The 26166-nt window shown below is 35.5% G+C and overlaps 1 protein-coding gene across 4 annotated transcripts in view; it reads right to left on the bottom strand.

Moving 5' to 3' along the window:
- The window catches only part of LOC129755058 (transient receptor potential cation channel trpm), a 423280-nt gene that overhangs the window by 258587 nt on the left and 138527 nt on the right, over positions 1-26166 (bottom strand). The window contains exon 3 of one of the 4 annotated variants that reach the window (XM_055751377.1): positions 7822-7899. The exons of the other annotated variants lie outside the window; for them this stretch is intronic. Within the exon in view, the coding sequence (XP_055607352.1) occupies positions 7822-7899 (78 nt within the window). The remainder of the gene's footprint in view (positions 1-7821; positions 7900-26166) is intronic. 4 annotated transcript variants of the gene reach the window in all.

Raw genomic sequence — 26166 nt, 5'->3', positions numbered from 1 at the left:
TTCCTGCAGAACCAGTTTAACCTCTTTGCCTCCCGGTCTGATGTCAAGTGCCTACCTTTAAACCGTAGTAAATGTGCAGTGATACCATTTTCCCGCAAACGACGCCCGTTCTCAGCCGTTCATTTGAACACGTAAAAGATCTTGGTGTGATTCTTGACGGTCTGCTTGATTTTTTTTTACTTATACCAACTATATAGTTGGCAAGGCCTTCACAAGCCTGCGTCTAATTTTCCGCATGAACAAGGACTTTAAGGACATACACTGCCTGAAGTGTCTTTACTGTAGCTTGGTTCGATTTGTCCTTGAATACAGGATTTGTCCGGGAAATAATAGGACTGATTGTTTTCCGCCGCGACTGTACTTCTGAGCGTGTGCGCGCCAACTGGAGAAGGTAGAGGGCGTTCCTAGCTATCGAACGAGCGGTTATTCAGTTGTCTCCTAGCAACGGGAGAATCAGGAGAGACAATTTCGCGCAACGTGATTCTGTGAGTGGTGCAAGGCGAAAATGCAGCATTCGTTAGACCAGAAGAACGCGACCAGTTTGTCTTGAGATCTCGACACGACAATATCTATTTTGCAATCGATCACGCTTACAGTATAAATTTCTTGATCCGGGGTTTGCGCTTGTTCTAAAACAAGCTTCCACCCGCGATGAATTCGCTAAGGGTTCGCACTTTCTACATCGATATTCGCGATATTCGCAAAATCAAAGATGATATAATCTACAGTTTCATCGCAAAAAGTCTGAAACTCACACCGACCGAAGTACTAGCAATTCAAATTGACAGAATCTAGGGCAAAGTGTACGTTGAAGTGGAATCCCAAGAAGCAGCAGCAGCAATTGTCCAAAAATTCGACAATACCCTAGAACTCAGCTGTAATGGTACTGTACACAAAGTTCGACTACACATCGAAGATGGAGGCACTGATGTAAAATTACACCATCTACCACCAAGAATGCCGTCCCAATGGATCATCGAGTACTTCTCGGCATACGGAGAGGTCATTGGCATCAAACACCAGCTTTGCCGAACCGAATTTTTCCCACAAGTGCCCAGCGGTATAAGAGTAATTCCCTTACGTTTGAGGAATTCAATACCCTCATTCGTGAGTTTTAAAGGATACAGCACTCAAGTTACCTAAACAAATCAGCTCCAAACATGCCGACACTGTAATCATGAAGTGCATTTTGGAGAAAGCTGTGCCGAAATTCGGGCTAAGTCTGCAGCCTCCTATTCCAATGTACTTACCGGATCGCAAAAATCAACAACAACATCATCGACGACAGTAGCAGCATCATCATCATCAACAACACTATCAGCATCAACCTCAACTGTAACAACACCGGCATCTGCAACCTCAGCAATGGAATCTCGGGGATCGGCGACACTAGTAGCGGTCTCCAGCAACTCAACAGCAATCGGGTCGAAAACAGCTACAACAGCTGTGATCGATTCACAACTGGCAGCATCGGCTTTTAAACGACCATTGGCTTCGTTATCTGAGGAGGAAACCAACAAAAATCGCGAAAAAACAGCAAAAATAACCGGAGACAACCAAACCACGACCACTCGCGTAAGAACACTGAGCAACACCAGCAACGCAAGCAATAGATCTATCTCACCCATCAGCATCACTATGGATACGTCGGAAAATGAGAACGAGAAACTCAGCTCACGACTTCGGAACAAAACCAACAACGGCAAGTAAATCTCTCTACCAATGGCTCAAATTAATGTAACTCCTAGACTCTCTTACACTCTCGCCACACTCAACATAAATAGTATAACAAACACAAACAAACTACGATCGTTGACGTCGTTTGTTTACACTTTTGATGTAGACATTCTCTGCATGCAAGAAGTAGTGACCGAAGATCTACACATACCAGGATACAATATTGTTTACAACATCAATGAAACCAGACGTGGTACTGCGGTAGCTCTCAAAAATGGAATCGATACTCCCTCAATGCATGCAAAGTTTACCACAAAATATCATTGTCTTAGGTGATTTCAATTGCGTTCTGTATCAAACAGACACGACGGGCGGACCAAATCTCAGCCCTGCTTTGAAACGTCTTTGTGACGTAGCTCGTTTAACACTAGAAAGACCGCACCAGTCAAAATGACTGGTTGGACACTTTGTTTGTTGAATATCTTTTGAATACTTCGCTTTAAAAATTCGCAAAAAATATGACTTTTCATGAATTTTGAATCTATACAAAACTGAGTATTTTTTATTTCACTAGCTCTTTTAATAAGCGAGATAAATTTCGCCATGGACACTCGGACCGTGACCAGTCAAAATGACTGGTAAAATTCACAACCCTATAACTCAAACTAGATAATTTTTTTTCGCTTGCTTTTGGTTGCATTTGCAATCTACATTCAAGACAATGAGCCCTAGTTGATTTATGGTGGGCAGAAGTGTGTCATTTGTTATGAAATTATTGATTTTCGATACAAAGTCATGAAAATTTGTAGAAAAAGTTCTCGGATTGGCCGCTGTGTGGCGCTTCAAGTACTCGACCCCCAATTTTTTGGTCTGTTTTGTTGCCCAACTTTAATCGAACTTTCTGTCAAAATTTGGCGAAATTTCATCAAGATTTGTAAAAGTTATGTTAGATTTAATACATGTACATTAGACTGCCTCAAATTTGTATGGGAAATTCTAAACCTGTGAAATGTTGTACGCTGCAGGCTAAAATTGATGCTAGGCCTAGTACAAGATCTCATGCCAAATTTGGGCCAGATCGGACCACGGGAAGGGGTCGCTCAACGAGCCTGAAGTTTGTATGGGATTTTAAGACATTTTGTTCGGGAGAAACATGAAAATCCAGTTTTTCATCAATAACTTTGGTTCCCGTCGGCCGATTTCTTTCAAAAACGGGTTTTCTCAAAGCCTGAATTATGACAAATATTTCATCCGAAGACTGCATATCGATAAGAGTTAAGATAAAAAAGTTATTAAGCTTCAAAAAATGGGGTAACTTTTTTTACGGTGGTATTCATCACTGTTAATGAGGCGTCAATATGTTCGACCGCCCCGACTCATTAACAGTGATGAATACCATCCTTAAAAAAGTTAGCCCATTTTTGAAGCCTTATAACTTTTTTATCTGAACTCTTATCGATATGCTGTCTTCAGATGAAATATTTGTCATGATTTAGGCTTTAAGAAAAACCGTTTTTCCATGATTTCCATGTTTCTCTCGAACAAAATGTCTCAAAATCCCATACAAACTTCAGGCTCATTGAGCGACCCCTTCCCGTGGGCCGATCTGGCCCAAATTTGGCATAAGATCTTGTACTAGGCCCAGGATCAATTTTAGCCTACAGCGTATAACTTTTTCAAAAGTCGGGTCATTTGGGGCAGTCTAATGTACATTCGAGTAATCGAGTAGTTTTAGGTGATAAATAGGTTTTATACTAAACCAGAATGAGTAAAATAATTATGAATTGTGTGCTCATTTATTCAAATTTGAAGACAACAGCTATCAAACTGAATAATTTAAATGATATTTCAACATGAGTGCACGGAATATTTTTTATAAGTTGGTCATCCACCATGGGTGCACGGATTCACCGCAGTTTCTGCCCAAGTATGTATTCACATGCATTCTTAGATTATTAGGTTCGACAAATTTCCAATGCAAGTTCACTAACAAGTATTCTGGCACCCGTGTATATACCTGGCCAGTTGGCAACTGATTGAACATTTTTATTATAAGAGGAAAAACATCTTACCTGTCGGCAACTTATGGGGTTTGAACCCAAGAGTTTTCTTGCCGATACCAAGAATCGAACCCAGTACGCCTGGCATATCTAGACCAGACTCGCACAAGCCTATCTGATACACCACAACGGCGCTAAAATATTTCAACATGGGTGCACAGAAAGGCTGTAAATTCGCCGTTGAAAATTATATAGAAATAAATTGTTTTCAACTTGCTTCAGAACACAAAATATTTTTGAGTTAAATAGATATGATAGATATTTAAAATGCAATATTGGTCAATCGAAAAACTTTTCAACGTGTACATTTGACAATGTTGATTCATTATTATTATTTTCACTGTTTTCCGTCACACGACATAACTTGATGCATATAATTCTCAAAATTTACTCGGTCCACGGTAACCGATTTCTAATTTCTTGGATGTTGATCAGATCTTATCAGATAAATATACGATTGTAAAAACCTTTTTTATAGTAATAAATAAATAAATTTATTTTTTCAAGATATTTTTGAAATATTTCTTTTCCAGGAATGAAAAAAAACGGAACTTAAAATAAAAATCGTTATTTAAATGTTAATATCTCAACATGAAAGACATGGTTTCGACTTTGGTTTAGTTAAGATTTGTAAAAATGCTTTTTCAAAATTTCCAAAAAGTCCAATATTTGATTAAAACGCGGTGAATCCGTGCACCCATAGTGAAAACCCATGTCTATAACACAGTTTTCATTAGAATCTATAAAAGTCTTTATTCATTACCTTTAGCATGCAAAAAATTTGATTTTGGATAAATGGCGGTGAATCCGTGAACCCATGGTAAATTGCTCTACTTATAGATAAAATATGCTTCAAAACCTACAATATCAGGTATAATTTATAGGAAACGTGTTGAAAAATTTCAGAGTGATGAATGCTAGAAAATATCTAATAAAACAAAACTGAAGTGAAACCGTGCACCCATGGTCAATACCCATAGCCATCTAACATGATTTTATAATTAGATTGATAATGTGTTTTAATTTTTTGATAATTAATTGAAATATTCTTGTTATGACATACACTCATTCGTCAACTATGCCAAAGTGAGGTGATTCCGTGCTCCCATGGTGAAAAAATATTTCCATTTTATAACAAAAATGTTTTCGAATTAATAACAAAATAATGTAGAAAGAAAAAAGTTAAAAATATTGTGATATAAAGAATTTCCCCTTTACCAGTCATTTTGACTGGTCACGGTCCGAATAGGTATATTCAATTTGCCGATTCTTCTAGTGTTAAAAGATATTTGGTTGGAAAAACGTAGTTCAGCAAGTCAAAATGAGTTTACATTTGTGAGAGGAAGATCGATGTCTAGAATTGATCGAATTTATGTTTCTGAAAATTGCCTACCACAAATTCTAAACTGCACCATACAAGGAAACAGTTTCAGTGATCATAAAGCTATGCTGATGCGTATGGAACATACTCTTTCTACACAAAGAACTTCACGCCCTTTATGGAAACTCAACAATTCACTTCTTTCGCATGACAATCTGCATGAATTCCAAATTCAATGGAATGCATGGGTACGTCAACGAAGAAACTACAACACATGGGCACAGTGGTGGTTCGATTTCGTAAAACGGAAAATTGCATCTTTTTTTCGTTGGAAGAATTCTATTGCTGTCCGAGCTTTCAACAACACGATGAGTTTCTATTACGTCTGCTTAAAGGAAGCGTATGAGCGACACGTAATAGCCGATTGTACTCCTGAAATCAACAAAATCAAATGTTTAATGCTGCAAAAACAAAAAAGGTTTGCAGAATCTAGACAAAGCTCCATCTTTCACCGTCTTGGGGGTGAAACTATGTCCGTATATCAAATTGGAGACCAGAGAACTAAAAGAAAAGCTACTCAAATTACATCTATGCCTATTGGTCCAACTGTTACGGAAGATGAGACAGAAATAAGACAGCACATATTTAATTATTTTTCGGAGCTCTTCGGTTCAGAGGAAGTTCGACCAGGCGAGGACTTAATTCCCCAGAAATTTGTTCAAAACGCTAACCTTAACAATCGCCTAATAGATGATTTTACGGAGGAGGAGATTTATACTGCTATAAAATGCTCAGCAGCTAATAAATCTCCAGGAAATGATGGTTTGACTAAAGAATTTTACCAAAAAGTGTGGAATATTATCAAAACGGAATTCCCCTTGGTTCTGAACGACATAAAAAACGGTTATATTCCAAATTCTTTACAAAATGGAATCGTTGTTCTCGTTAAGAAAAAATGGAGGGAACGGTTCAATAGGATCATACAGACCAATAACATCATTAAACGCCGACTTCAAAATATTCTGCCGAGTCTTTAAATCCAGAATGGGATGTTTGATACCTGATGTTCTTACGTCTCATCAAAAATGCAGCAATGGTGATAAAAACATTTTTGAAGCTGTATGTACCGTGAGAGATCTAATTGCAATTTCGTACCATGAACAGACGGGCGGAGTACTTGTTGCACTTGACATTAGCCATGCTTTTGATCGTGTCAACCATACTTTTTTACTTAAAACGCTTAGGTCAATGTGCTTTAACTCGAGTTTCGTTGATCTTCAAGCAAATCTGATGATGGCTGCCTTCGAAAATTTTGATAAATGGGAAATGCACAGAGGCATTTGAGATAAGACGGTCAGTTCGTCAAGGGGATCCCCTGAGCATGTTATTTTTCGTGATCTACCTAAATCCTCTGTTGGAAAAACTGAACCAAATCTGCAACTCTCCTGGAGAATTTGTCATAGCTTATGCTGACGATATAACTATCATCGTACGTGACGTCTACAACCTGCCGATAATTAAGGAATGCCTTGAAAGTTTTGAAGCCGTAGCTGGAGCAAAGTTGAACGTACAAAAAACTGAAGCAATGGAGATCGGGCCGCAGCTCGCTTTTTGGAACGATTTCGAAAAAAAGGACATGGTCAAGGTCCTGGGTGTCGTTTTTCATAGTAATATGAAAAATACCATAGAAGCTAAAATGGTAAAACTATACCGAAATATAAATGCTATGTTGATTACTCATCGTTACAGATTATTAAACTTAAAACAGAAAGTTTTTCTCCTCAACACGTATATATGCTCAAAATTATGGTACATAGCCTCAATTCTACCCTTGACAAACAAGTACATAGCCATGATCACCCGCCAAATCGGTTATTTTCTATGGTCAAATATTCCTGCTCAACGAGTCAGATTAACCGACATGGTGAGGTCAAAAAGAAAAGGTGGACTTGGCTTACACTCCCCAGATTTGAAATCAAAGTCTCTGCTGGTCAACCGATATTTGCGACTGGAGAACAGAATACTGTCCGTCAATCAATACATTATTTTAGACAATATATCACAAGCGTTGACACACCTAAATACCATAAAAAGAGGACTAGTGGAAATTAATGCGGAATTGCGAGCAGCACCAGGGGCGAAACGGATCTATGAACACTTTGTAGATGCCTTGCCTCCTGTTCGCATAGTTAGCAGAATCAACAAAAGATGGAACAGGATCTGGAGGAACATTAACAGCCGCGGATTGAACTTCGAAGAGAAGTCGATGTACTTTTTGCTGGTTCACGGAAAGCTCAACCACAACGCACTTTTCTACGAACAAGAAAGACGAGATGACCCAAATTGTAATGTTTGTAATACGGTAGAAGACATTGATCACAAGTTTGCTGGGTGTTCAGCAGTTGGACCAATGTGGGCAGTTTTCGAACAATATATTCGCAGTTCCAACAGCTTCGAGAAATTTCATTATCCTGAGGAGATAAGTGGAAGTGTAAATAGTAGGAAAGCATTAAAAAATTTTATTAGATACATCATGTACCATGTAGAAGTTAACGATAATTTGAAAAATTGTTATGTACATACATAACAGGGCCAAATTCCAGCATTCAAGTGTTTATGAGCTATTAATGGATTTTTTTGTATGTTATTTCAACAGTCACTGATTTATGTTTTTTTATGATTTTGTTAAAATGTCTCAATGAAACACACTGTGATAAGCATACACACCCACACACACAAAAAATATTTTGGACGAACACTTACCCTTGGCACAGTGATATTTATTAATCCCCAGCAGATTTTCTCCAGCCCCCACCTCAGTCTGCCCTGTTTCTGGTGCTTCTTTTAATGTTGGCGTTGTTATTTTTGCATGACAAATGTGGCGGAAGAAATTTCCGAAGTTGTTTTTGTTCGGGAATTGTTGTTGTCGCCGTTGTTTTAGGGCGGTGCGATAGTGAGGTTTTTTTTTCATTGGGGTTCGGAGGCGTTTGATTTGGAACATTTGGGACACACGATGTTGTCGAAAGTTACAATTTCGCCGAGGTGATGATGATGGTTTTCCCCCGGGTGTCAATCGTTGTCAAACATCACAGACGAATTGCATTTATGATCGTTCAGACACACACGCAAGAGGAGTGGCATAAAACATTGATTCACAGTGTAACAGCAACATCAACAGGAGATAGTAGGGGGAGGTTTTTTTTTATATTGTAGTAAAGGTGACGAACGATAGAACACAGCAATTGATGGAGGTTGCGTGGCGGGTGAGGAAAGAAGAAACAGAGAGATAGGAAATTTAATAAACTCGGATATGACGATACCGTGATCATAGCAGAGACTAACCCGTAAAGCGAAAAAGGAGGCAGGTAAAATTGGAAAGCCAATTAAGTAAATAACTAATAGCGAGATAGACAGGATGTCACACAGCGGCTACAAGAGCTACGGGACTCAATTTGAATATCACAAGAAATAAACAAGGAAGGTAAAAGTATTGCAGCAATGCAAAACACTGAAGGAAAACTTTAGGTATAAACGAGAGGAGAAAAAGGGAATAGCGCAAAAGGTGCAGTCATCCTTGAAAGAGATGCCGAGGATTGCGACTAATCAACAATCATCCACAGCGCGATACTTTCAGCGTAACTGAAGATTTTTTACTGAGAAGAAAGATGAGGAAATATTTTATCTGGAGAAAGGATGTTTGCTTTATTTTTTCAACAATATGTATAATGTTTTGCTTCTGCCGTAAATATGTTGCCTTAAAAAATGTTGAAACGTCAAAACCATTGAACTATGGTTTTACATCTCCATGGACCCAACTGCTCTGCTTTTATAAATAATGTTGGGTTATGTTAGGTGATAGTTCATTGTAAAATATATTTCAGTAGAATGTAATGTATACTATTTTACAAATTACCCTTGAATGTATGTATTCAATTATAATGTATGTATACGGAACACAAAAAAAAAATACAGTTTGAATTTAAGAGTGAGCTCTGATTATAGAACATTATTCTGCAAAGAAAAACATATCTCTTCAAAGCTGTGAAACAGGCTCAACCCTCTAGAACCCACTTTTTTCGCTGAAAAATTCACAGAAACTTAGTTCTGTGAATACAAATAGAGATAAAACCCAGCAAACATTTTTGTAGGTATATTTCTCAACAAATTTGTTAAACGTTTCATATACGTTATAGAATTATCGTTTGAAACTCGAAAAAACAGCATTTACCTACCAAAGTGGAAGCAATATACATACATAGAAAGAATGCAAGAGAGCACAAGTTTTTTTTTCTCAACGCATAAGGCTGATGTCATGCTGAAGCAACTAGCAACGCAACGCGTTCACACGACAAACCAGCTCCCATTTGATCTCCAAGGAAAAAGCGCAGACCTGCCATGCTGAGCGCATTGGAAAGCGCGACAAAGCTGATGCCAGGGTGTTTTGTAGCGCGACAAGTAGGAAATCCAATGGGAATATTGTTTTTTCTCGTTTTAAAACAGTGATTTCGGGTTTTAACCACAATAATTCAAAGATCCGTCCAAATTTGTGATAATAAACTAAATAATATCTGAATCGACAAGAAAATTTTCAGAATTTCTTGGTTCCCCCAAAAAAACAAGGAATTTGGTTGGTTCAAATTTCGGCATTCTTGCAATCCGAGCATGATCTGATAAGTTTTTGACGGTTCCCGAAAGAAAGGAGACGATTCAAAGCATTATCAGATGTAAAGCAGTGATGATTTGTAGGGAATTTCAAAGCGACATGTCGCTCAAGCATGTCATACCAATGCGATGCAACGCTTTCTTATTGGAACGCGTGAACGCGTTGCGTTGCTAGTTGCTTCAGCATGACATCAGCCTAAGAACCGTTGCCAGCGACAATATTTTCTGCTTCTGTCATTGGGCAATTTTTACAAATACAATACACACTCTGATTTTTATCAATCTGGTTGCAGAGAGAACATCAAAGCTATTCTCTCACTTGACCCACGCGGGAGAAAAAAAGGAACGCAATCGTCTTCAATATCTGCAAACATGGCGGGCTTCTTTTCATATCCGATTTAAACCATTCAATCCAAGTTTGAGTAACGATTTTTACGACCTTTTACTAGCGTTAGTTGGAATTACGATTCACAGTAACGTTTTTAATGACTTGAGTTATCATTTTAATGCGATTTCATGTTTGCTGGGAAGTACCGAAAATTCGGCCGGAAAATTCGGCGCGGAATACCGCCTCAAAACCATAAGGCCGAATATTCGGCTCACGTAATAGTTGATCTAAGAATGAAGCCGTATAAGCCGAATTATTATATAAGAAATTTATATAATACAATACATAAACAAATATTGAAAAAGCTATACAATCATAAAAAATTTATGCATTTAGTAAATTTTTAAAGTTTATCCGTGTAACTTTCACTGTACACAGTAAATTTTTGGTTCGATTTCCAGCAATAAAAATTTATGGAAACGCCAAGCAATACAAATTTTTCTGGAAACCAGCAAACGTTTTCCGTCTTGCTGATTTTTCCAGCACTAATTCTTGTTTGCTGGTATTTTTCCAGCAATCGATCAATATAGCTGGAAAATCAGCAATCGATCGGACTTGTTTATTGTTGGAGGTAAAAATCAACTGAGTGGGAATTGAATACTGATCTTTCCAGCAATCAAATTGCTGGAAATTTTGCTGGAAAATCAGAGGGACAAAACCAGCAAAAATTTTGTTGGATTCCAGCACAACATAAATTGCTGTGTAGATAGCTTCATACTATGATTCTCGTTTCAGATTTTCTTGATATATTCAGACTGGCCCATAAATCCAATAAAGAATTCGAGGAAGGTAAGCCAAATCTGACTGGAATGCTCAGATATTGTACAAAACTTTCCAGATTTGCCCGGGTTTACTCAAATTATTCGCAAAATCAAATAAAAAACTCCTTTTTTTAATTGTTTGATTTTGTTTTCAAAGACGATTAAAAAAATCCAAATGAAATTTTTTTTTCCTAACAATGTTGCTGTGATTTAATAAAAAAAATTAAGATATTTTTAAACTTTTCACCTGTATGTTGTTGTCCTAAGATTTGTTTTTTTTTACAAATTTTACAAAAAATTGTCCTGAATTGCCCGACCCTGTCGTAGAAAGTAAGTATGCTTTAGGTTTACAATCATCTTTCTTTTGAACATCTATTTTGAAGGTATCTAGCTGGAACTTTCTTTTAATTCGATATAAAATAAGCAATTTAAAATTGCTTGGCACTTGTTTCTATATGTTTTGTCCCAAATTTTACATGAACCCATTCTTTTCGTGATAAACGCCCTATAAGCAACAAGTCAACTGATGTATTTTCAGATATAGGTGAGATTTTGAAAATCAGAGAGACCCCTACTTGAAAAAGATCTTGTAGTCATGTGGTGATACCACTGGGTTGAATTAAATCGACTCTACAACATGAGGGCCATTAAGATGTAAGAAATGGAAGGAAATCGAAAAATAGCTTTTTTATTTTTATTAAAAACTTGACAGGATGTTCGACCAAATATTCGGTCGCCAATCACTCAATCGATCGAAAACCACATTGATCAAAGGTATCTAAAACTACCAAATTGATCATTTTTTGGAATAGTCTGTCACTCTGTCTCTGTTTACGAGAGCCGGAATAATTCGATAGTATTCTTAGAAACAGCCTTCCCAACCAGAAGGCCAAATCGAATCAAACAGTCAGTACAGGCAGCCTGAAAAATCTACGCTTCCTAAACCAATTCCGTCTTTTTCTACCGGAAGGCAAAATCAGCATAAACTATCAGCAGCAGCAGCCCTAAAAGTCTGCATATCAAAGCCAATTCCGTTTTTTTTTTCTACCGGAAGGCCAAATTAAAGTAAACAATCAGCTGAAATCTGCGCCTCCACATCCATTCCGTCTTTTTCCATCGGAAAGCCAAACCAAAACAAACAATCCAATGCCATTCCTCTTTTACCGCCGGAAAGCAAAACCATAACAAACAATCAGCAGCAGCCTTAAAAATCTGCACTTCCTAAGCCAATTCCGTCTTTTTTCATCGGATGGCCAAATAAAAGCAAACAATCATCCGCAATAGTCCTAAAAATCTGCGCTCTTAAAGCCATTCCGTCTTTATCCGCCGGAAGGTTAAATCATAACAATCAATCAGCAACAGCAGCCTTAAAAATCTGCGCTTCCTAAATCAATTCCTTTTTTTTCTACCGGAAGGGCTAATCATAACAAACAATCAGCAGCAGCAGCCTTAAAAATCTGCACTTCCTAAGCCAATTCCGTCTTTTTCTACCGGAAGGCCAAATCAAAGCAAACAATCAGCAAAAACAGCCTTGAAAATCTGTACATTTTAAGCCAACTCCGTCTTTATCCACCGTAAATAATCAGCAGACGCTGCCTTAAAAAATCTGCGCTTCCAATGCCATTCGTCTTTTTCCTCCGAATGGTCAAATCAACACAAACAACTAGCAGTAGCAACCTTAAAAATCTGCACTTTTCCAGGACCAATTGCAATATTTTTGTTTTTTTTTTTGTAAAATTTCAAATTTTTCTGTGAGCAATGTTTTAAAAGGAAAAGCATAAGTGTGCTGCATACATTTAGGGGTGAAAAATACTACAAAAAATCTACTCACTAAAATCGTATAAATTAATGTTTGGATGGATGAAATTTTAAAACATACAAACGTATGGTGTAAAACAATCATATTCCACCATATGGAAACGATATTTAAAAGGTGAATCTTTGATTTGCATTTTGATCCATTTTTGCCCACACTGGTAACTGAATTATAAAAGTGATTATCTAAAAAATGTGGTGATTGTCCGAAAAATATTTTTAAAGTGTTGGTATAGGATAATAAAAGCATAATTTAAAGTTTGAAGGTCCGTTATACTTATAAAGTTTCTTAAGGCATCGAATAATGTAAAAATTTCGACATTTATTGCTCGATTTTTTCATTTTTCTATGAGAATCAAAATGTTCTAAAAACTATCTCACGATGTGAGAAACTATGTAATCATCATTTTGTTTTCATGAAATATCACATAATTGATATATTATTAAATTGATATTAAGTGATACTTTAGATAAAAATAAAAATTGAATAAGCATTGTGGTATACATATGTTGCATCTAATCCTGCTGTTGCATGATGCCCCTTTTGATGGCAACCTAACGAACTTAATCATGAATCACATCAATTATTCTCCTGACTCACTCTAAAGCTTAGTTCTTTTATAAATGGGACACTTTCTTTTGCTGATAGCTGATTTACTTGTAATCACAGATTCAAAACTTTGACAGCATTTTTCTGCCTACCTATCAGACCTATTTTTTTTCAAAATTTTAAATTTACGCGTTTCCGAGATACTTTCGATGTAAGAGAGAAAAAAAATATTTTACACAGTTTCGTTCAAAATTCCTCATTTTCAAATTGATAGCTGAAAAACCGTTGATCATTCAAAGAATTACTGTGTGATAGAAGTGGAAAAATATTCGAACACTCTTTAAAATGCCCACAAAGTTCAAATCAAGCAATGGATTGAAGCACATGATCGGCAATAACGGTTTAGGGTCCTCAGCGAAGTCAAGACAATTTTAATTTTCAATAAGCGGAAAACTAAATGTAGAGCTGAAGCTGAATGTTCAAAAAATATTTCTCCGACAAACCAAAAGTGTTGAGTCATTCTAATCTATCCTCAAACAACAAGTTTTTGCTAGTTCCAGACAAGGATGGTCTAAATCCACTCGCTCACTCAATCGCGACACACTCTTCAACGATTCACTCAAGCGCTCTTTCGGATCTCGCGAATCTTTGTCTGAACCGAACGCGGGGGTAAAAAGAGTAACGTTGATCGAATCTGTTTGTGAGTGCTGCTGGTTTTGAACGTTGGTCGCTTGCGTACGGGCAGGTTTGAATCATGCAATGATGCAATCATCGACTTCCCTGGCTCCAGATATTCGTTCGCTGATCCGATTCAACTGGTTCAACTGAAAGAAGGAATCGAATCGGCAAATGATTGGCCCGCCGTTCGTTCAGATATCTTTGAATCGCCGCACACAGTATTTAAGAAAAAAAATCATTGCGGCCAAACGGTACACGGTAGTCATTTGATTTCTTCGCAACATGTTCATATTTTTTTATGATCTTTAATATTTTCAAAGAAAAAACTGATTTTATTACCAAGGGATATGAAAAATAAGTTTAAACTTTGATGTAATCACAAAAATATAAGTCCAGTCTAGTTTGGCTATTATTTCGATGCTATTTTGAGTCAAGTAATTCATAACACAAGGCTACAAAATTCACATTCCTAGGTGCGAAAAATATAAGAGCTAATTTTGACTTATTTTGGAGGGCTGATTCAAAATAGTAACTTAGTTTATCAGCTCTTAATTTCGAGATAAAATTTGAAAACAGGTTAAAATACATTAATCAAATCAATCACTATCAAAACATTTTTTGAAAATTAAGGTTTTAAGTCAATAATCAACTTTCCCAAAGACCGCTAGTATTTTTGAAAAATTTGTCAAAATTTTCAAAAACGGGTAGTGAAAGTTGTAGAATGAGCTCAAATATATATCGTCAAATATTTAATGACTTCCTTGAGTGATGTGAGGAATAGTTGTAATCAAATCTTTTGGATCTTTTGAATAATTCAATTTTTTTAAGTGTTTTGTCTCTGAAACAAGAACATTCAATGAGATATAATTAATTGATTCAAAAAAATCTTTCCATGTGTTTCCATGTACGCTTGTTTGTTTATCAGTTATCAAAAATCAATTTTACCCAAAACTGACCAATTTTAAAATTTACACACGCCATTTCACCAAAACTAGAGGTGAGAGACAAAATTTGACAAATGTTTTGAATTTTAAGACGCAAAATTTTTCCAAAATCCGTTTTTGAAACAAAGGTACCAAAAATGCTGGTTCCCTGTGTTATTTATTAATATAATAATGAAGATTAGTTCGGATTAAAATTTGTTAAAATTTGAAATTAATCATGAGTTTTTTTTTCGCAAAAGGCTAAATTATAAATAACAACACTATGAAAAAAAATTTGCAAATATGGCAAATATATGAATAAATGATGAAAATATTATAAACTTATGATTAAACCATCGCAAAGTTTAGATAAAAAATTTACAAAAAGAAAAACAAAAATATTGAAAATTCTATTAAAACTGTGAGTAGTTTCCAAGTTGTTGATGCTTCACTTGATTTTTTCAATGAATTTCATAGAAATAGCGGCAAAGAAAACCATCCCAGAAGTTTTTGTTCAAATACAGACCCCGTTTGTTTTTGGCAACACTCGATTTTGGCAACATTCGATTTTGGCAACATCCGATTTTGGCACATGTGCCAAAATCGAACGGTTTTCAGAAACGACGTTATCTTTTGGTTTTCTCTATAACAGGATCAATATAATTTAGGCAAACACCAAAAATACGTTTTTACGTTCAGAAATGGAGATAGAATACTACAACAAAAACAAAAGTTTTTTGAAAAAAATTATAAAGTAGTCAAAAATTACAAAAAGATTAAAAATTAAAAAAAAAAACAAAAACAAATACAACAAAAGACTAAAAATGACAAAATCAACTTAAAAATGATAAAAACAGCAAAAATGACAAAAAAAAACAAAGATTATAAACAAAACAAAGATTATAAACAAAACTAAAATAGTGCGAAATGCATAAAAAACATGAGAAGAAAAACTATAAAAATTCTTAAATGATCGGAAATTGACTTAAAATAACGTTAATGATAATAGAAATAGTTATTTTGTAAAAATATGAGAAAAAAATTAAGGAAAAAAACCGTTAGATTTTGGCAACATTCGATTTTGGCAACATAAAATTTTCGGACATTTTGCCAAAAACAAACGGGGTCTGTAACAGAATTTGAGAATTTTTTTTTTATCAAAAACACAGTTATTTTTTTGGAAACCTTGGGCTTGAATAATCAATTGTTTCTTGTCTTAACAGGCATGTCAAATTCGTTTAGGTGTGCGGGCCGCATTAAAAATTTTCTATGACGTAGAGGGCCGCAGCCAAAACCAGTTAGAAAACATTACATATTAGTTTAACGGAGATGCAATACAATATAGTTATGAGTAAACTTGGAATAAAATTTTGCGTTATATTTTTATTAAAGCTTTTAATGTTTAACATTCTTTTATTATAATGCATTATATATATTGCCCTAATGCTTGACAACTTTTCTGACATACTAGTCTATTATCAGGTTGAAGTTTATTTGTCACTGACACTTTCATCATTTTTATCAGATAATCTCGAACGATGAGATATTTTTGTAGCTTTCATTATGGAAAAAACTGCTCACATAGATAGGTATTTGCAAACATAGCAATAATTCTGGCAACAAATTTCTGTAACTCAACGTAGCGTTCAGACAAATAGCTGTAAAATTTTGGTACAGCCACTTCAATGTATTTCGCTTTTAATAAAGAATCGCACTGCAGCTCTATCAACTCTAAATGCAAACTATCAGCAGCATTTTTAGGAGCTAACAAAAATGGAGATACAGACAACGAAAATTCTTGCGCATATAAATTAAAGCCACGAAAACGGCTTTTAAATGCATCTAGTAACGATTCTACACAGCAAAAATTATTTCCTGGCCAGTGAGATCAACGGCAAATGCCAAATCCTGAAACCAGTCGTCTGCTTGAAAATGTTCAACAGGTTTATCTTTCATTTTGAAAAATAATAATATTTCCTTTCGTAGCAAAAAAAATCTTTTAAACATTTTGTGGCAGGAAAGCCAGCGTACTTCTATGTAGTAGGAAACACAATCGAATTCATGTCAAATGTCTTCCAAAAATGTCGAAAAATTGGCGATGATTCAAGCCACGGGAACGGATAAAATTTATTTTTTACAATGAACAGAAGATATTTTTGTTGTTCACGCTATGAATGTTTACACACAATACTTTACGGAAGCAGGAATCACCTCAAACTGTGGTTCAAAGCAACAATGTTACGCGTGTTTTTCTGAGAGGAAATTTGAACAACGAAAAATATTTGCATTAAGTTGAAATCGTGACATTCAACTTGAGTTTTTGCAGTAATATTTTACATAAAAATCAGTGATTTTTTTTGTGACATTTACGATGGGGCTACGCGGGCCGCATTGACCAAGGCCGCGGGCCGCATTCTTGATGGAGTTTTGAACTTGCTTAAAGAATTGAAACATTTTTTTTATAATTTTTCAAGGATTTTTCAATACATGTTAACAAAAACAGTCGAAAAACGGAAGAATAAACAAAAAAAGTTATAAAGTACACATTTAAAGTTAATAATTGGAGATATTATTTTAATAATAAGATGAACAAGTTTTATAATCTCTTTTCACCGATAACGAAAATGGATACATTTCTTTTTTCATTACATTTATACCCATCATCTCTTAAGCTGATGTATACACATTTCTTAAAATCGAAAATGGGTAATATTTTGCTTTAAAACGGTTTTTGATAAAAATAGTTTCTGAATTATCAATTTCATAATTCAAACACCAAATCAAATCTATTAATGATACTACTCATCATAAAAAAGGATCCACCTAATTCAGACGCTCGAGCTACTTGCAGAAGCGTCCGAACGCAGGCAACCAAACTGTAGCAAAACCAACTTTGCGAGCAGAACGAATGATCGGATGCGGTCAAAAGAATTGCAATCATCAATCGCTCGCTGATGATATTCGTCTGCGATTCTTCTGTGCAGAATCATCTTCCAAAGCAATCGCTTGATGATTGGATCATAGGATGGCAGACAGGCAACCCAATCGCCTCCTGAATGAACTAAAGAGGTTGGCAGGAAAGTCCGATTGGTTCGCTCACTGAGTGCCATCGTGTGTAATTTTTTCGAATGCGTTCGGGGAATGGGTTACCTCAGAGAGTGAGAGCATCATTTTATGTTCGTCGATTTATTCGCCAATCACCATCCTTGGTTCCAGAGGTCGTAAGCTGTATAGCCGGTACCGAGGCTATGAAGCAGATGATTTCTGATGGACGACAAAACTTATGAAATACACTATTTCAAACAAATTCCAGTGTTTAAACCCTATAACATGTCTGCTCCTGGCAGGGTCCCTAGTGTGTGAATGGATAAAACCGACACTTCGTCATCCGACACGAGCGTGCACGCCAGTCAGTGACAACAAGCGCGCGAGTGAATCCTGTGAGGCAGCGCGGTAGTTCGTTCGGCTAGGTGCGGTCTGGAGACCCGCGGATGGTACTTCCAAACGTCGGACCAGTCTGCACATTTGGCGACTGTGGCAGGTAATATTTCAAAAGCTTTAAAAAAAAACGAAAAATTAGTAAAAAAAAGCGAACCGAAAAAAGAAAAACAAACGCGAATCACGTTAAAAAAATTTTCGTCAAACGAGGTTGAAAATCAAACAGTTTATGAACTACCCATTGCAAAAAAACTGGAAAACGAGTAATTAGATTACCCATAATTTTTAAAGTTGTTTAAGAAAAAGCAACGCTGTTGGAGGACTTTCGGAAGCTATTTCGATCAAATTGGAAAAATAGAAACAGCCATTTAGGAATAATGCCGAAACTGGATTTTAAGGAAAACAATTCAGCCTAATTCTAAAGTCTGTTGAGAAGAGAGCTTGAAAAAAAAAACAATAAATATGTTAATGTTAAGCGAGTCGTAAAGGCAGCTTGATTATGTTCACAATTTCAAGCGAGTTGAGAGGACAGCTTGAAATTGGAAGGCGTGTTGAGAGGACAGCCCGAACATATTGACGCTAGTTTCAAGCGAGCTGAGAGGACAGCTTGAAACTGAAAGGCGAGTTGAGAGGACAGCCTGAGCGTTTTGGTAACAATTTCAAGCGAGTTGAGAGGACAGCTTGAAATTGGATGGCGAGTTGAGAGGACCGCCAGTGCATATTGATGAGAATTTCAAGCGAGTTGAGAGGACAGCTTGAAATTGATAGGCGAGTTGAGAGGACAGCCTGAGCGTTTTGGTAACAATTTCAAGCGAGTTGAGAGGACAGCTTGAAATTGGATGGCGAGTTGAGAGGACCGCCAGTGCATATTGATGAGAATTTCAAGCGAGTTGAGAGGACAGCTTGAAATTGATAGGCGAGTTGAGAGGACAGCCTGAGCGTTTTGGTAACAATTTCAAGCGAGTTGAGAGGACAGCTTGAAATTGGATGGCGTGTTGAGCGGACCGCCAGTGCACATTGACGAGGATTTCAAGTGAGTTGAGAGGACAGCTTGAAACTGATAGGCGAGTTGAGCGGACAGCTTGAAACTGATAGGCGAGTTGAGAGGACAGCCTGAATAAATTGATTAAAATTTCAAGCGAGTTGAGAGGACAGCTTGAAACGCGAGGACTTGGAAGGCGAGTTGGGAGGACAGTCTGAAGACATCGATCGAAATTGAGAGGGCAGCCTGGAATTTTAAAGGCGATTGAGAAGACAGCCTCAAATGATTGTTAGAAATTTCGAGCGAGTTACAAGGATAGCTAGAAATAAAAAAAGCGAGTTGAGAGGGCAGCCTGAACGTATTGATAAAAAAAATCCATTATGTTGTGAGGACAGCTTGAAATTGAAAAGTATGTTGAAAAGATTATTTAAGTATTTCATCTCATTGAAAACTAAACGAGCTGGAAGGACTGCTTGAGATAAGAACTAATTTTAAAACATATCGAAAGTAATTAGGGCTTTATACTAAAATATAACTAGAAAATCTCATCTGATTTTAATGAATAAATTATTGATAAAGCAGAATTAGAGTTCAGCTTGAAATAAGAGTATACAATACTTAGTGAGTCGAGATAGCGGATCGAATAAATACGTTAAGCATTCTTGAATTAAAATAACAGCAAGGTAACGGCTTAAAACTTAAGATATGAATAAGATTGACAATGTAATTGAAAAGAAAAAAGTAAGAACATATTTGTTGGACAGCTCGAAATTGGAAGACGAGGTTAGAAAGTCTTTTGGAAAAAAAGGAGTTAAGCTAACTGTTTGGTTGAATACAGTAGAGGAGATACACAGGACACTTTGCAGAAAATGTATGAAACAGTTCCTTTACTGATAATTGAATTGATCGATAAACACATCTTGAGAACGAATAAATTGACGTTAGTAATTGCACCTTGCATCGAAAGTAAGATTTCCGATGATTATCATGCAAAGTGAGTAAGAAATGTCCTGAAGCTATCGTATTGCAACCTAAATATCATTAAAGTATGGAAAAAAATGATTATATATGGTTTTTCGTCGATTTTTTACCTCTCATAAAGATTTTTAAATGTGAATCTGTTAAATATTTAAGAGGGTTCTCTGAAGAAATTGCGAGGGTGTTGTGATAATATAACCTATAGTGCATAACCACTCTAAATGCAGTTCAACATTCAAATACTTTGCTTACATAAACTCCGTCAATTCCTTGAGTTTGCAGATTAAAATTAAATTTGGCAAAAAATCATGATAAATATATGAAATAGTTTTTCAAATATTTTCTATCATATTTTTTTTGGGATAGGAGGGGGATGTGTGAATGGATAAAACCGACACTTCGTCATCCGACACGAGCGTGCACGCCAGTCAGTGACAACAAGCGCGCGAGTGAATCCTGTGAGGCAGCGCGGTAGTTCGTTCGGCTAGGTGCGGTCTGGAGACCCGCGGATGGTACTTCCAAACGTCGGACCAGTCTGCACACCTAGCAGATTGAAGTTTGCGTTTGTTGGTTGTTTTGTATAATATATAATGATTTGCCAACATTCTTCTCGTGTGGAAAAGAACAACTGATTTTTTAAAACGGAAGCTTTGGTTATCGCTGTTTTTAAAAGCCGAAAGAGAGTGATCTTGTATATACCCTTTGCAACCTACGATCTATACTAACCGATTATTCTTTAAGTTTAATCTCGCGATGGTTTTACTTCGTTATTGGCAGATTTTTTCATCAGAAATTCCATTTAAAACGCTTTTAAATGGCTCAAAAATAATCAAGTTTTGTTAATTTCGAAACAGTTGTATCCACTAAATTTCCCTTAGTTTATTCAAAAAGAGAAGTATTGGACCGAAAATCAGCAGAATCTGAAAGGAGAGAGTGCAGTCACCTGAAATACAGATAGGGTAAATGATCTTGAGCGGAACTAATTGGCTCAATTCGACGCAACTCAGAACAGTTGATCAAGCGGTATGGCTTTGGGTTAGATCCGAACAATTTTTTTTTCAGTTCAGCGGATAGATCTGGGTTTCTGCTTTCTAATGATGATTTTTTTTAAATATTTTAGAGTAAATCCTTATAACTCTAGAGCTGTTTCACTGAAGTAAGGATTCTGATCTTGAGTGGAACTAAAATATGATCTTGAGCGGAACCATTTTCTTCTGTCAACATATTTAATAGCTCTTATTCCTAATACTTGTGTAACTGTGAAAACTTCAATTAAATTTCATCTTTGAAGATTTTAAAGTTAAAAAATTAATGTTTTTACGTAAAAAACAGAAACTTAGCGTTCCAATGTTGTTCTTAAAATATCCGTTCAAATTTATTTCTTGCTTTAAAAAAAGTCCAATTTTCACTTTGATTCATCCTATTCCTGTATCCTATTTTGAAGGAATCGATTCTCTAAACTCAAATTTTATTTTATTTTTATCTCAAAAATTAAATTCGTAAGTATATTTGATTGATTTTTTGAATATGCGTGTTTAGGGTCATATAGCCCCGAACAACTTTTGAAGGTAACGTCAAAGTTTGTAATACAAAAACAGATGCCTTAAATTACAGATTTTCCAAAAAAAAACTGTACATTGTTCAACATCAAGGTTTTGAGAAAAAAATTTTTTTATTTCTTATTCCCTTAATTCCTTTACTTTATTGGAAACTCATGATAAATTGGGTCATTTTCATATTTTAGTTGGGAAAAATCAGTTTACGTTGATAATCCTTTCATACTTTTTCTTTTAAATTTTAGTTGGGAAAAATCAGTTTAGGTTGAAAATCTTTTCAAACTTTTCTAATTCAAAGTAAGAAACTTAAATTTTTTATAAACACAAAAAATTATGAATATGAAAATCCATTCGAAATTCAAAAATTCTGTGAAATCTGTAAATAATTGAAAATATCGTGTTCTGTGACACAGATGCTGTGATAAAAGTTTCCTCAAAACTCTGTACAATTATGTAAAATTCATAGAATAAATTTTATAATAAATTCCAGTTTCTTATGAATCACGTTAATATTTAATAATATTAAAAATTTATGGAATCATAAATTATTTAGCTCAATTGATAAAACAATTATTTCTCAAACCTATTTCCAGTTTGAGCTCAAGTGTAAAGTCAAATACAAGGAAATCGGATAGGTTTTCAATATCAGGCCACCAATTGAATCGTGGAGTATCATAAAATTGCTAACCCGGTGTGCTTTGCTACACTTTGTAAAACTGAAGGAATTTGTGTTAAAACAAATTGGAATTTTTGTTTATTAGATAGTATATCGTTTTTAATTGGATTTTGAACATTGAAAACAACCTCTTTAAAAAGAAAGCTACTTCTTAAAGTACGAATAGTAATGGCAATGAAGAGTGATTCTTATTCTGAAATAATGACTTAACTTTATTGGCTGCATTAGTACTCGAATTATGCCAAAAAATATGTATGGAAGCCTTCCTCCTCCCGTCGTCCCTCTGAAAAAAAGAATCAAGAACACATTTCTTGTATCCCATTAAATTAAACTTTTTGTGTGCCTAGTTTGGTACGCTGTGGCACCAATTAGGGTAGAAGTACTAGTTATTGAACAGGTACCAGATATTGAACACTAGTAAAACATTTACCAATTAAAACAATAATATACAGTAGAAAAATGAATCAAAATTCGTTGTGCCACTGTTGAAGCATTTTCTACCTCTGTTCAAATTTTTATCAAAAATCTCGGACTCTTAAAGCCACAATCCCCGAAATTTGAATATGTGTTCAAATTTTGGCATGGTTTTTCGACTGGATGAAGAAAACAGCCTATTTTTGATTGGGGGAAAATTGGATTTAAGACAAATAAACGTCTAAGATAATGATATGAGTGTTTTCAACTAAGTCTTTTTGAATGATTTCTGGAAGAGAAGCAGCCTTTATTATCCTTATTTTCTTAAAATTTAACATATTAAAGTGTTCAATCATTGGATCACAGAAAACGCCAATGTTTCAATTATTGAACATTCAATCTTGCAGTACTCGTTTCGTAAAGAAATGCATGTACCAGTTATTGAACAAACATCGGTTGGTGTTTGGAAATGTAAACAAACTGTTTTTGGTTGCTAGCTCAACCAAAATCGCCCCTGCAAGGCATACTATCAAGCGAAATACCCCTAAATATATGCAATGATATTCAATGTTTACGTGTTCAATAATTAGAACATTGCCTGTTCAATATTTGAATCATTGTGTTTAATCATTGGGACAAAAGTAATTTTGAATAAAAAGGCTTAAATAATAATTTCAAAACATATTTCCGAGAAAAAAATATAGCGATTCGAAGCAGAGAAATAAGCTTAAGCTACGCTATCAAAATTTTTTCAGAAAAACCTTTCGTTATTATTTATTGGCCACAAATGTGTTGAATCCCAAAGATGGTGTTCAATATATAGTGTTCTTACCCTAATTAGTTTTAGTTCTATTCGAACTTAATTTTACATCTTATCATTCCCTAAAGCTGATATAATAAGAAATATACAAAGGTGCTGCATACATTCAGGGGTAAAAACCGCGTGTAAGACATTAGGCATAAGAGAGCGCACCTAGCGGTTTATTTCGGAATCTAGTAGTTCCGCTCAAGATCAAAGATGGTTCCACTCAAGATCATATTTTACTTTTAAAAACTGCGCCATTAATTGATATTTTGATGGAAAACTTGTTACAAAAACCTGAGTAATGCTTTTTTATGAATTTTTCTACCTTTTTATTCATTTAGAATCAGTTTACAACGGTCAAGGGTGACAAAAATTGACGTTCAAAGTCAGCGTAGATTGATGAAAATTGCAGTAGAAATGGATATGTTTTTAAATCTTCTAATAACATAATTTCAGTTAATAAATTTTAGAAAAAATGTCAATGCTTGTATGAAAAGATCTTGAAAAAGTGTTTTTTCAACAATTTGATAAGATTCATAAGCAATCATTGCCTAAATCTTAGGAAAAGTAAATGGTTCCGCTCAAGATCAGATTTTGACTAGTTCCGCTCAAGATCATTTACCCTAAGTCGAAGAATAAGTTGGAAAAACGGATCAATATCATGACTGAACAAAGTGTGCGCCTGCCGATGGGAGATACCAAGAATATAGTAGATATTTTTCATACAAAAACCGATAAATAATTCTTGTTTAATTTTTTCATGCAACCTTCATTTCTTTCATAGAAAGTATTTCGATCAATCGAATGGTTTTTGAGATACACGCATTCGTAACTTTCCCATTTCTTAATGCACTAAGCTTTATACTGCTGTACGTTCTACGTAAGAACGTCAGTTTTATTTTTAAATTGTCTTATTTCTTCATAAACATCAAATTCTTTTAAGAATCTAATACAAAAACCATTATATTTTATCATGATAAAGCAAGAAAACTCTGTGTGGGTCAAATTATGTAATTTATTTCGGTCAGCTAGATACTTATGTGTTCTCAAGGTTCGACAAGAATTGCCAAATATCACGAAAAAAGCCAATTCCCAGATTCATTAATGTTGCAAACATCCTAGTTCTAGCTGAACTCTTCCCTGTCAATAGCCTCGCTAGCTATTCGGAGGAAAAAAAACCCTGTTCTACTCAACTCGTTAAAGCCTTCCCGTGCCTGGGATTAATTTCCGATCTTCGGATAACTCGATTCTTAATGCGATTTCAAGCGTTGTTGATTGTTTGTCTTTTTTTCTTCTTCCCGTGCCATCGAACTGAGGGTTCCGGAAAAATCCGTGCAAAAATCTTTCCGACAAACCTCACAACCAAAAGAAGAAGAAGAAGACGTATAGGACAGCTCTTCTTCCGAGAAAGGTTGTTTTTTTTTCTTCCTTTACCTTTCATTTACTAGGAAAATTTGATTTTTTCCATGTGCCTGAGCCTGACTGGAGCCTTTTTTCCCTGTCCATTTCCACCGATTTGGCATCCAGCGCACGAAATCGTACATCGAAACGTTCTACAGGTGGACAAAACTTTCCTTCGATGGAACCGTTAATTTTCTGAACCAGAACAAACTATAATGTGTTCGATTTCAATTTGATGAGTCGGACTATGATACAGTAGTAGATCAATATTTGAAATTATATGGTTCAATCAATTTCAAGATAACATGAACACAATCTTTGAAGCATCATCAAAACATTTGGGTAAAACGTGATGAGGAAACTTTCTACGAGCAAACTTGCAAAACTCCACTTCCTTGAGAGAGTTGAGAGTTCACCATATATGTCGATATGTATTAGAGTACAAACTGGTTGTTGCTAGTTGTTGGGTGTGAATGATGGGGAAAATTGAATTTCGGGTTTGTTCGATCGAGCGAACGCGCACATTCCTTGTCAGATAACTTGTGCATGGTTGATTGACGATGGGAAAAGTTTCCTGACAGCACTATTTCGACCATGTGCTGGGGAATTAAATAGGCGAATGTATGTATATTTCAGTCAGACTGTTCTCTTAAACCAATTTCGTAAAGTTTTCCGACCAACATATTTTTCTTTTCGTAAATTCCTTGGCTCGGCTTTTGTGGTAGATTATGATTCAATTATCTTGTGAAACTGAATTTGTACGCCGTTGTGAAAAATTCATCAAAACATAGTGTATTTTGTAGATAGTCCAGTTAATTTCAACATATTAATCATATCCTCTTTCAAATTAACAAACCATTAGAAACTTTCCCTGAGATCTTCAACAGAATGAAATTTTTCAACAAAAATTATAAGCCCCTTTTCGTTTTCGGAAAAATACTTGTGATTACTCGAAATGTTTGGAGTTATATGATATATTAATCATAACATGTATAAGAGCGCCTAATCGAAATTGCGCATGGAACCCTTTCAAATAAACGAATTTCAATTAAATGAAATCGTCTAACATGTGTGTCCTTGT

This window comes from Uranotaenia lowii, chromosome 3 (genome assembly GCF_029784155.1).
Source record: "Uranotaenia lowii strain MFRU-FL chromosome 3, ASM2978415v1, whole genome shotgun sequence".
In the NCBI taxonomy this organism is placed as follows: Eukaryota; Metazoa; Arthropoda; class Insecta; order Diptera; family Culicidae; genus Uranotaenia; species Uranotaenia lowii.
The sequence above is the reverse complement of the archived record's forward strand: the minus strand, read 5'-3'. Positions and strand labels throughout refer to the sequence as shown.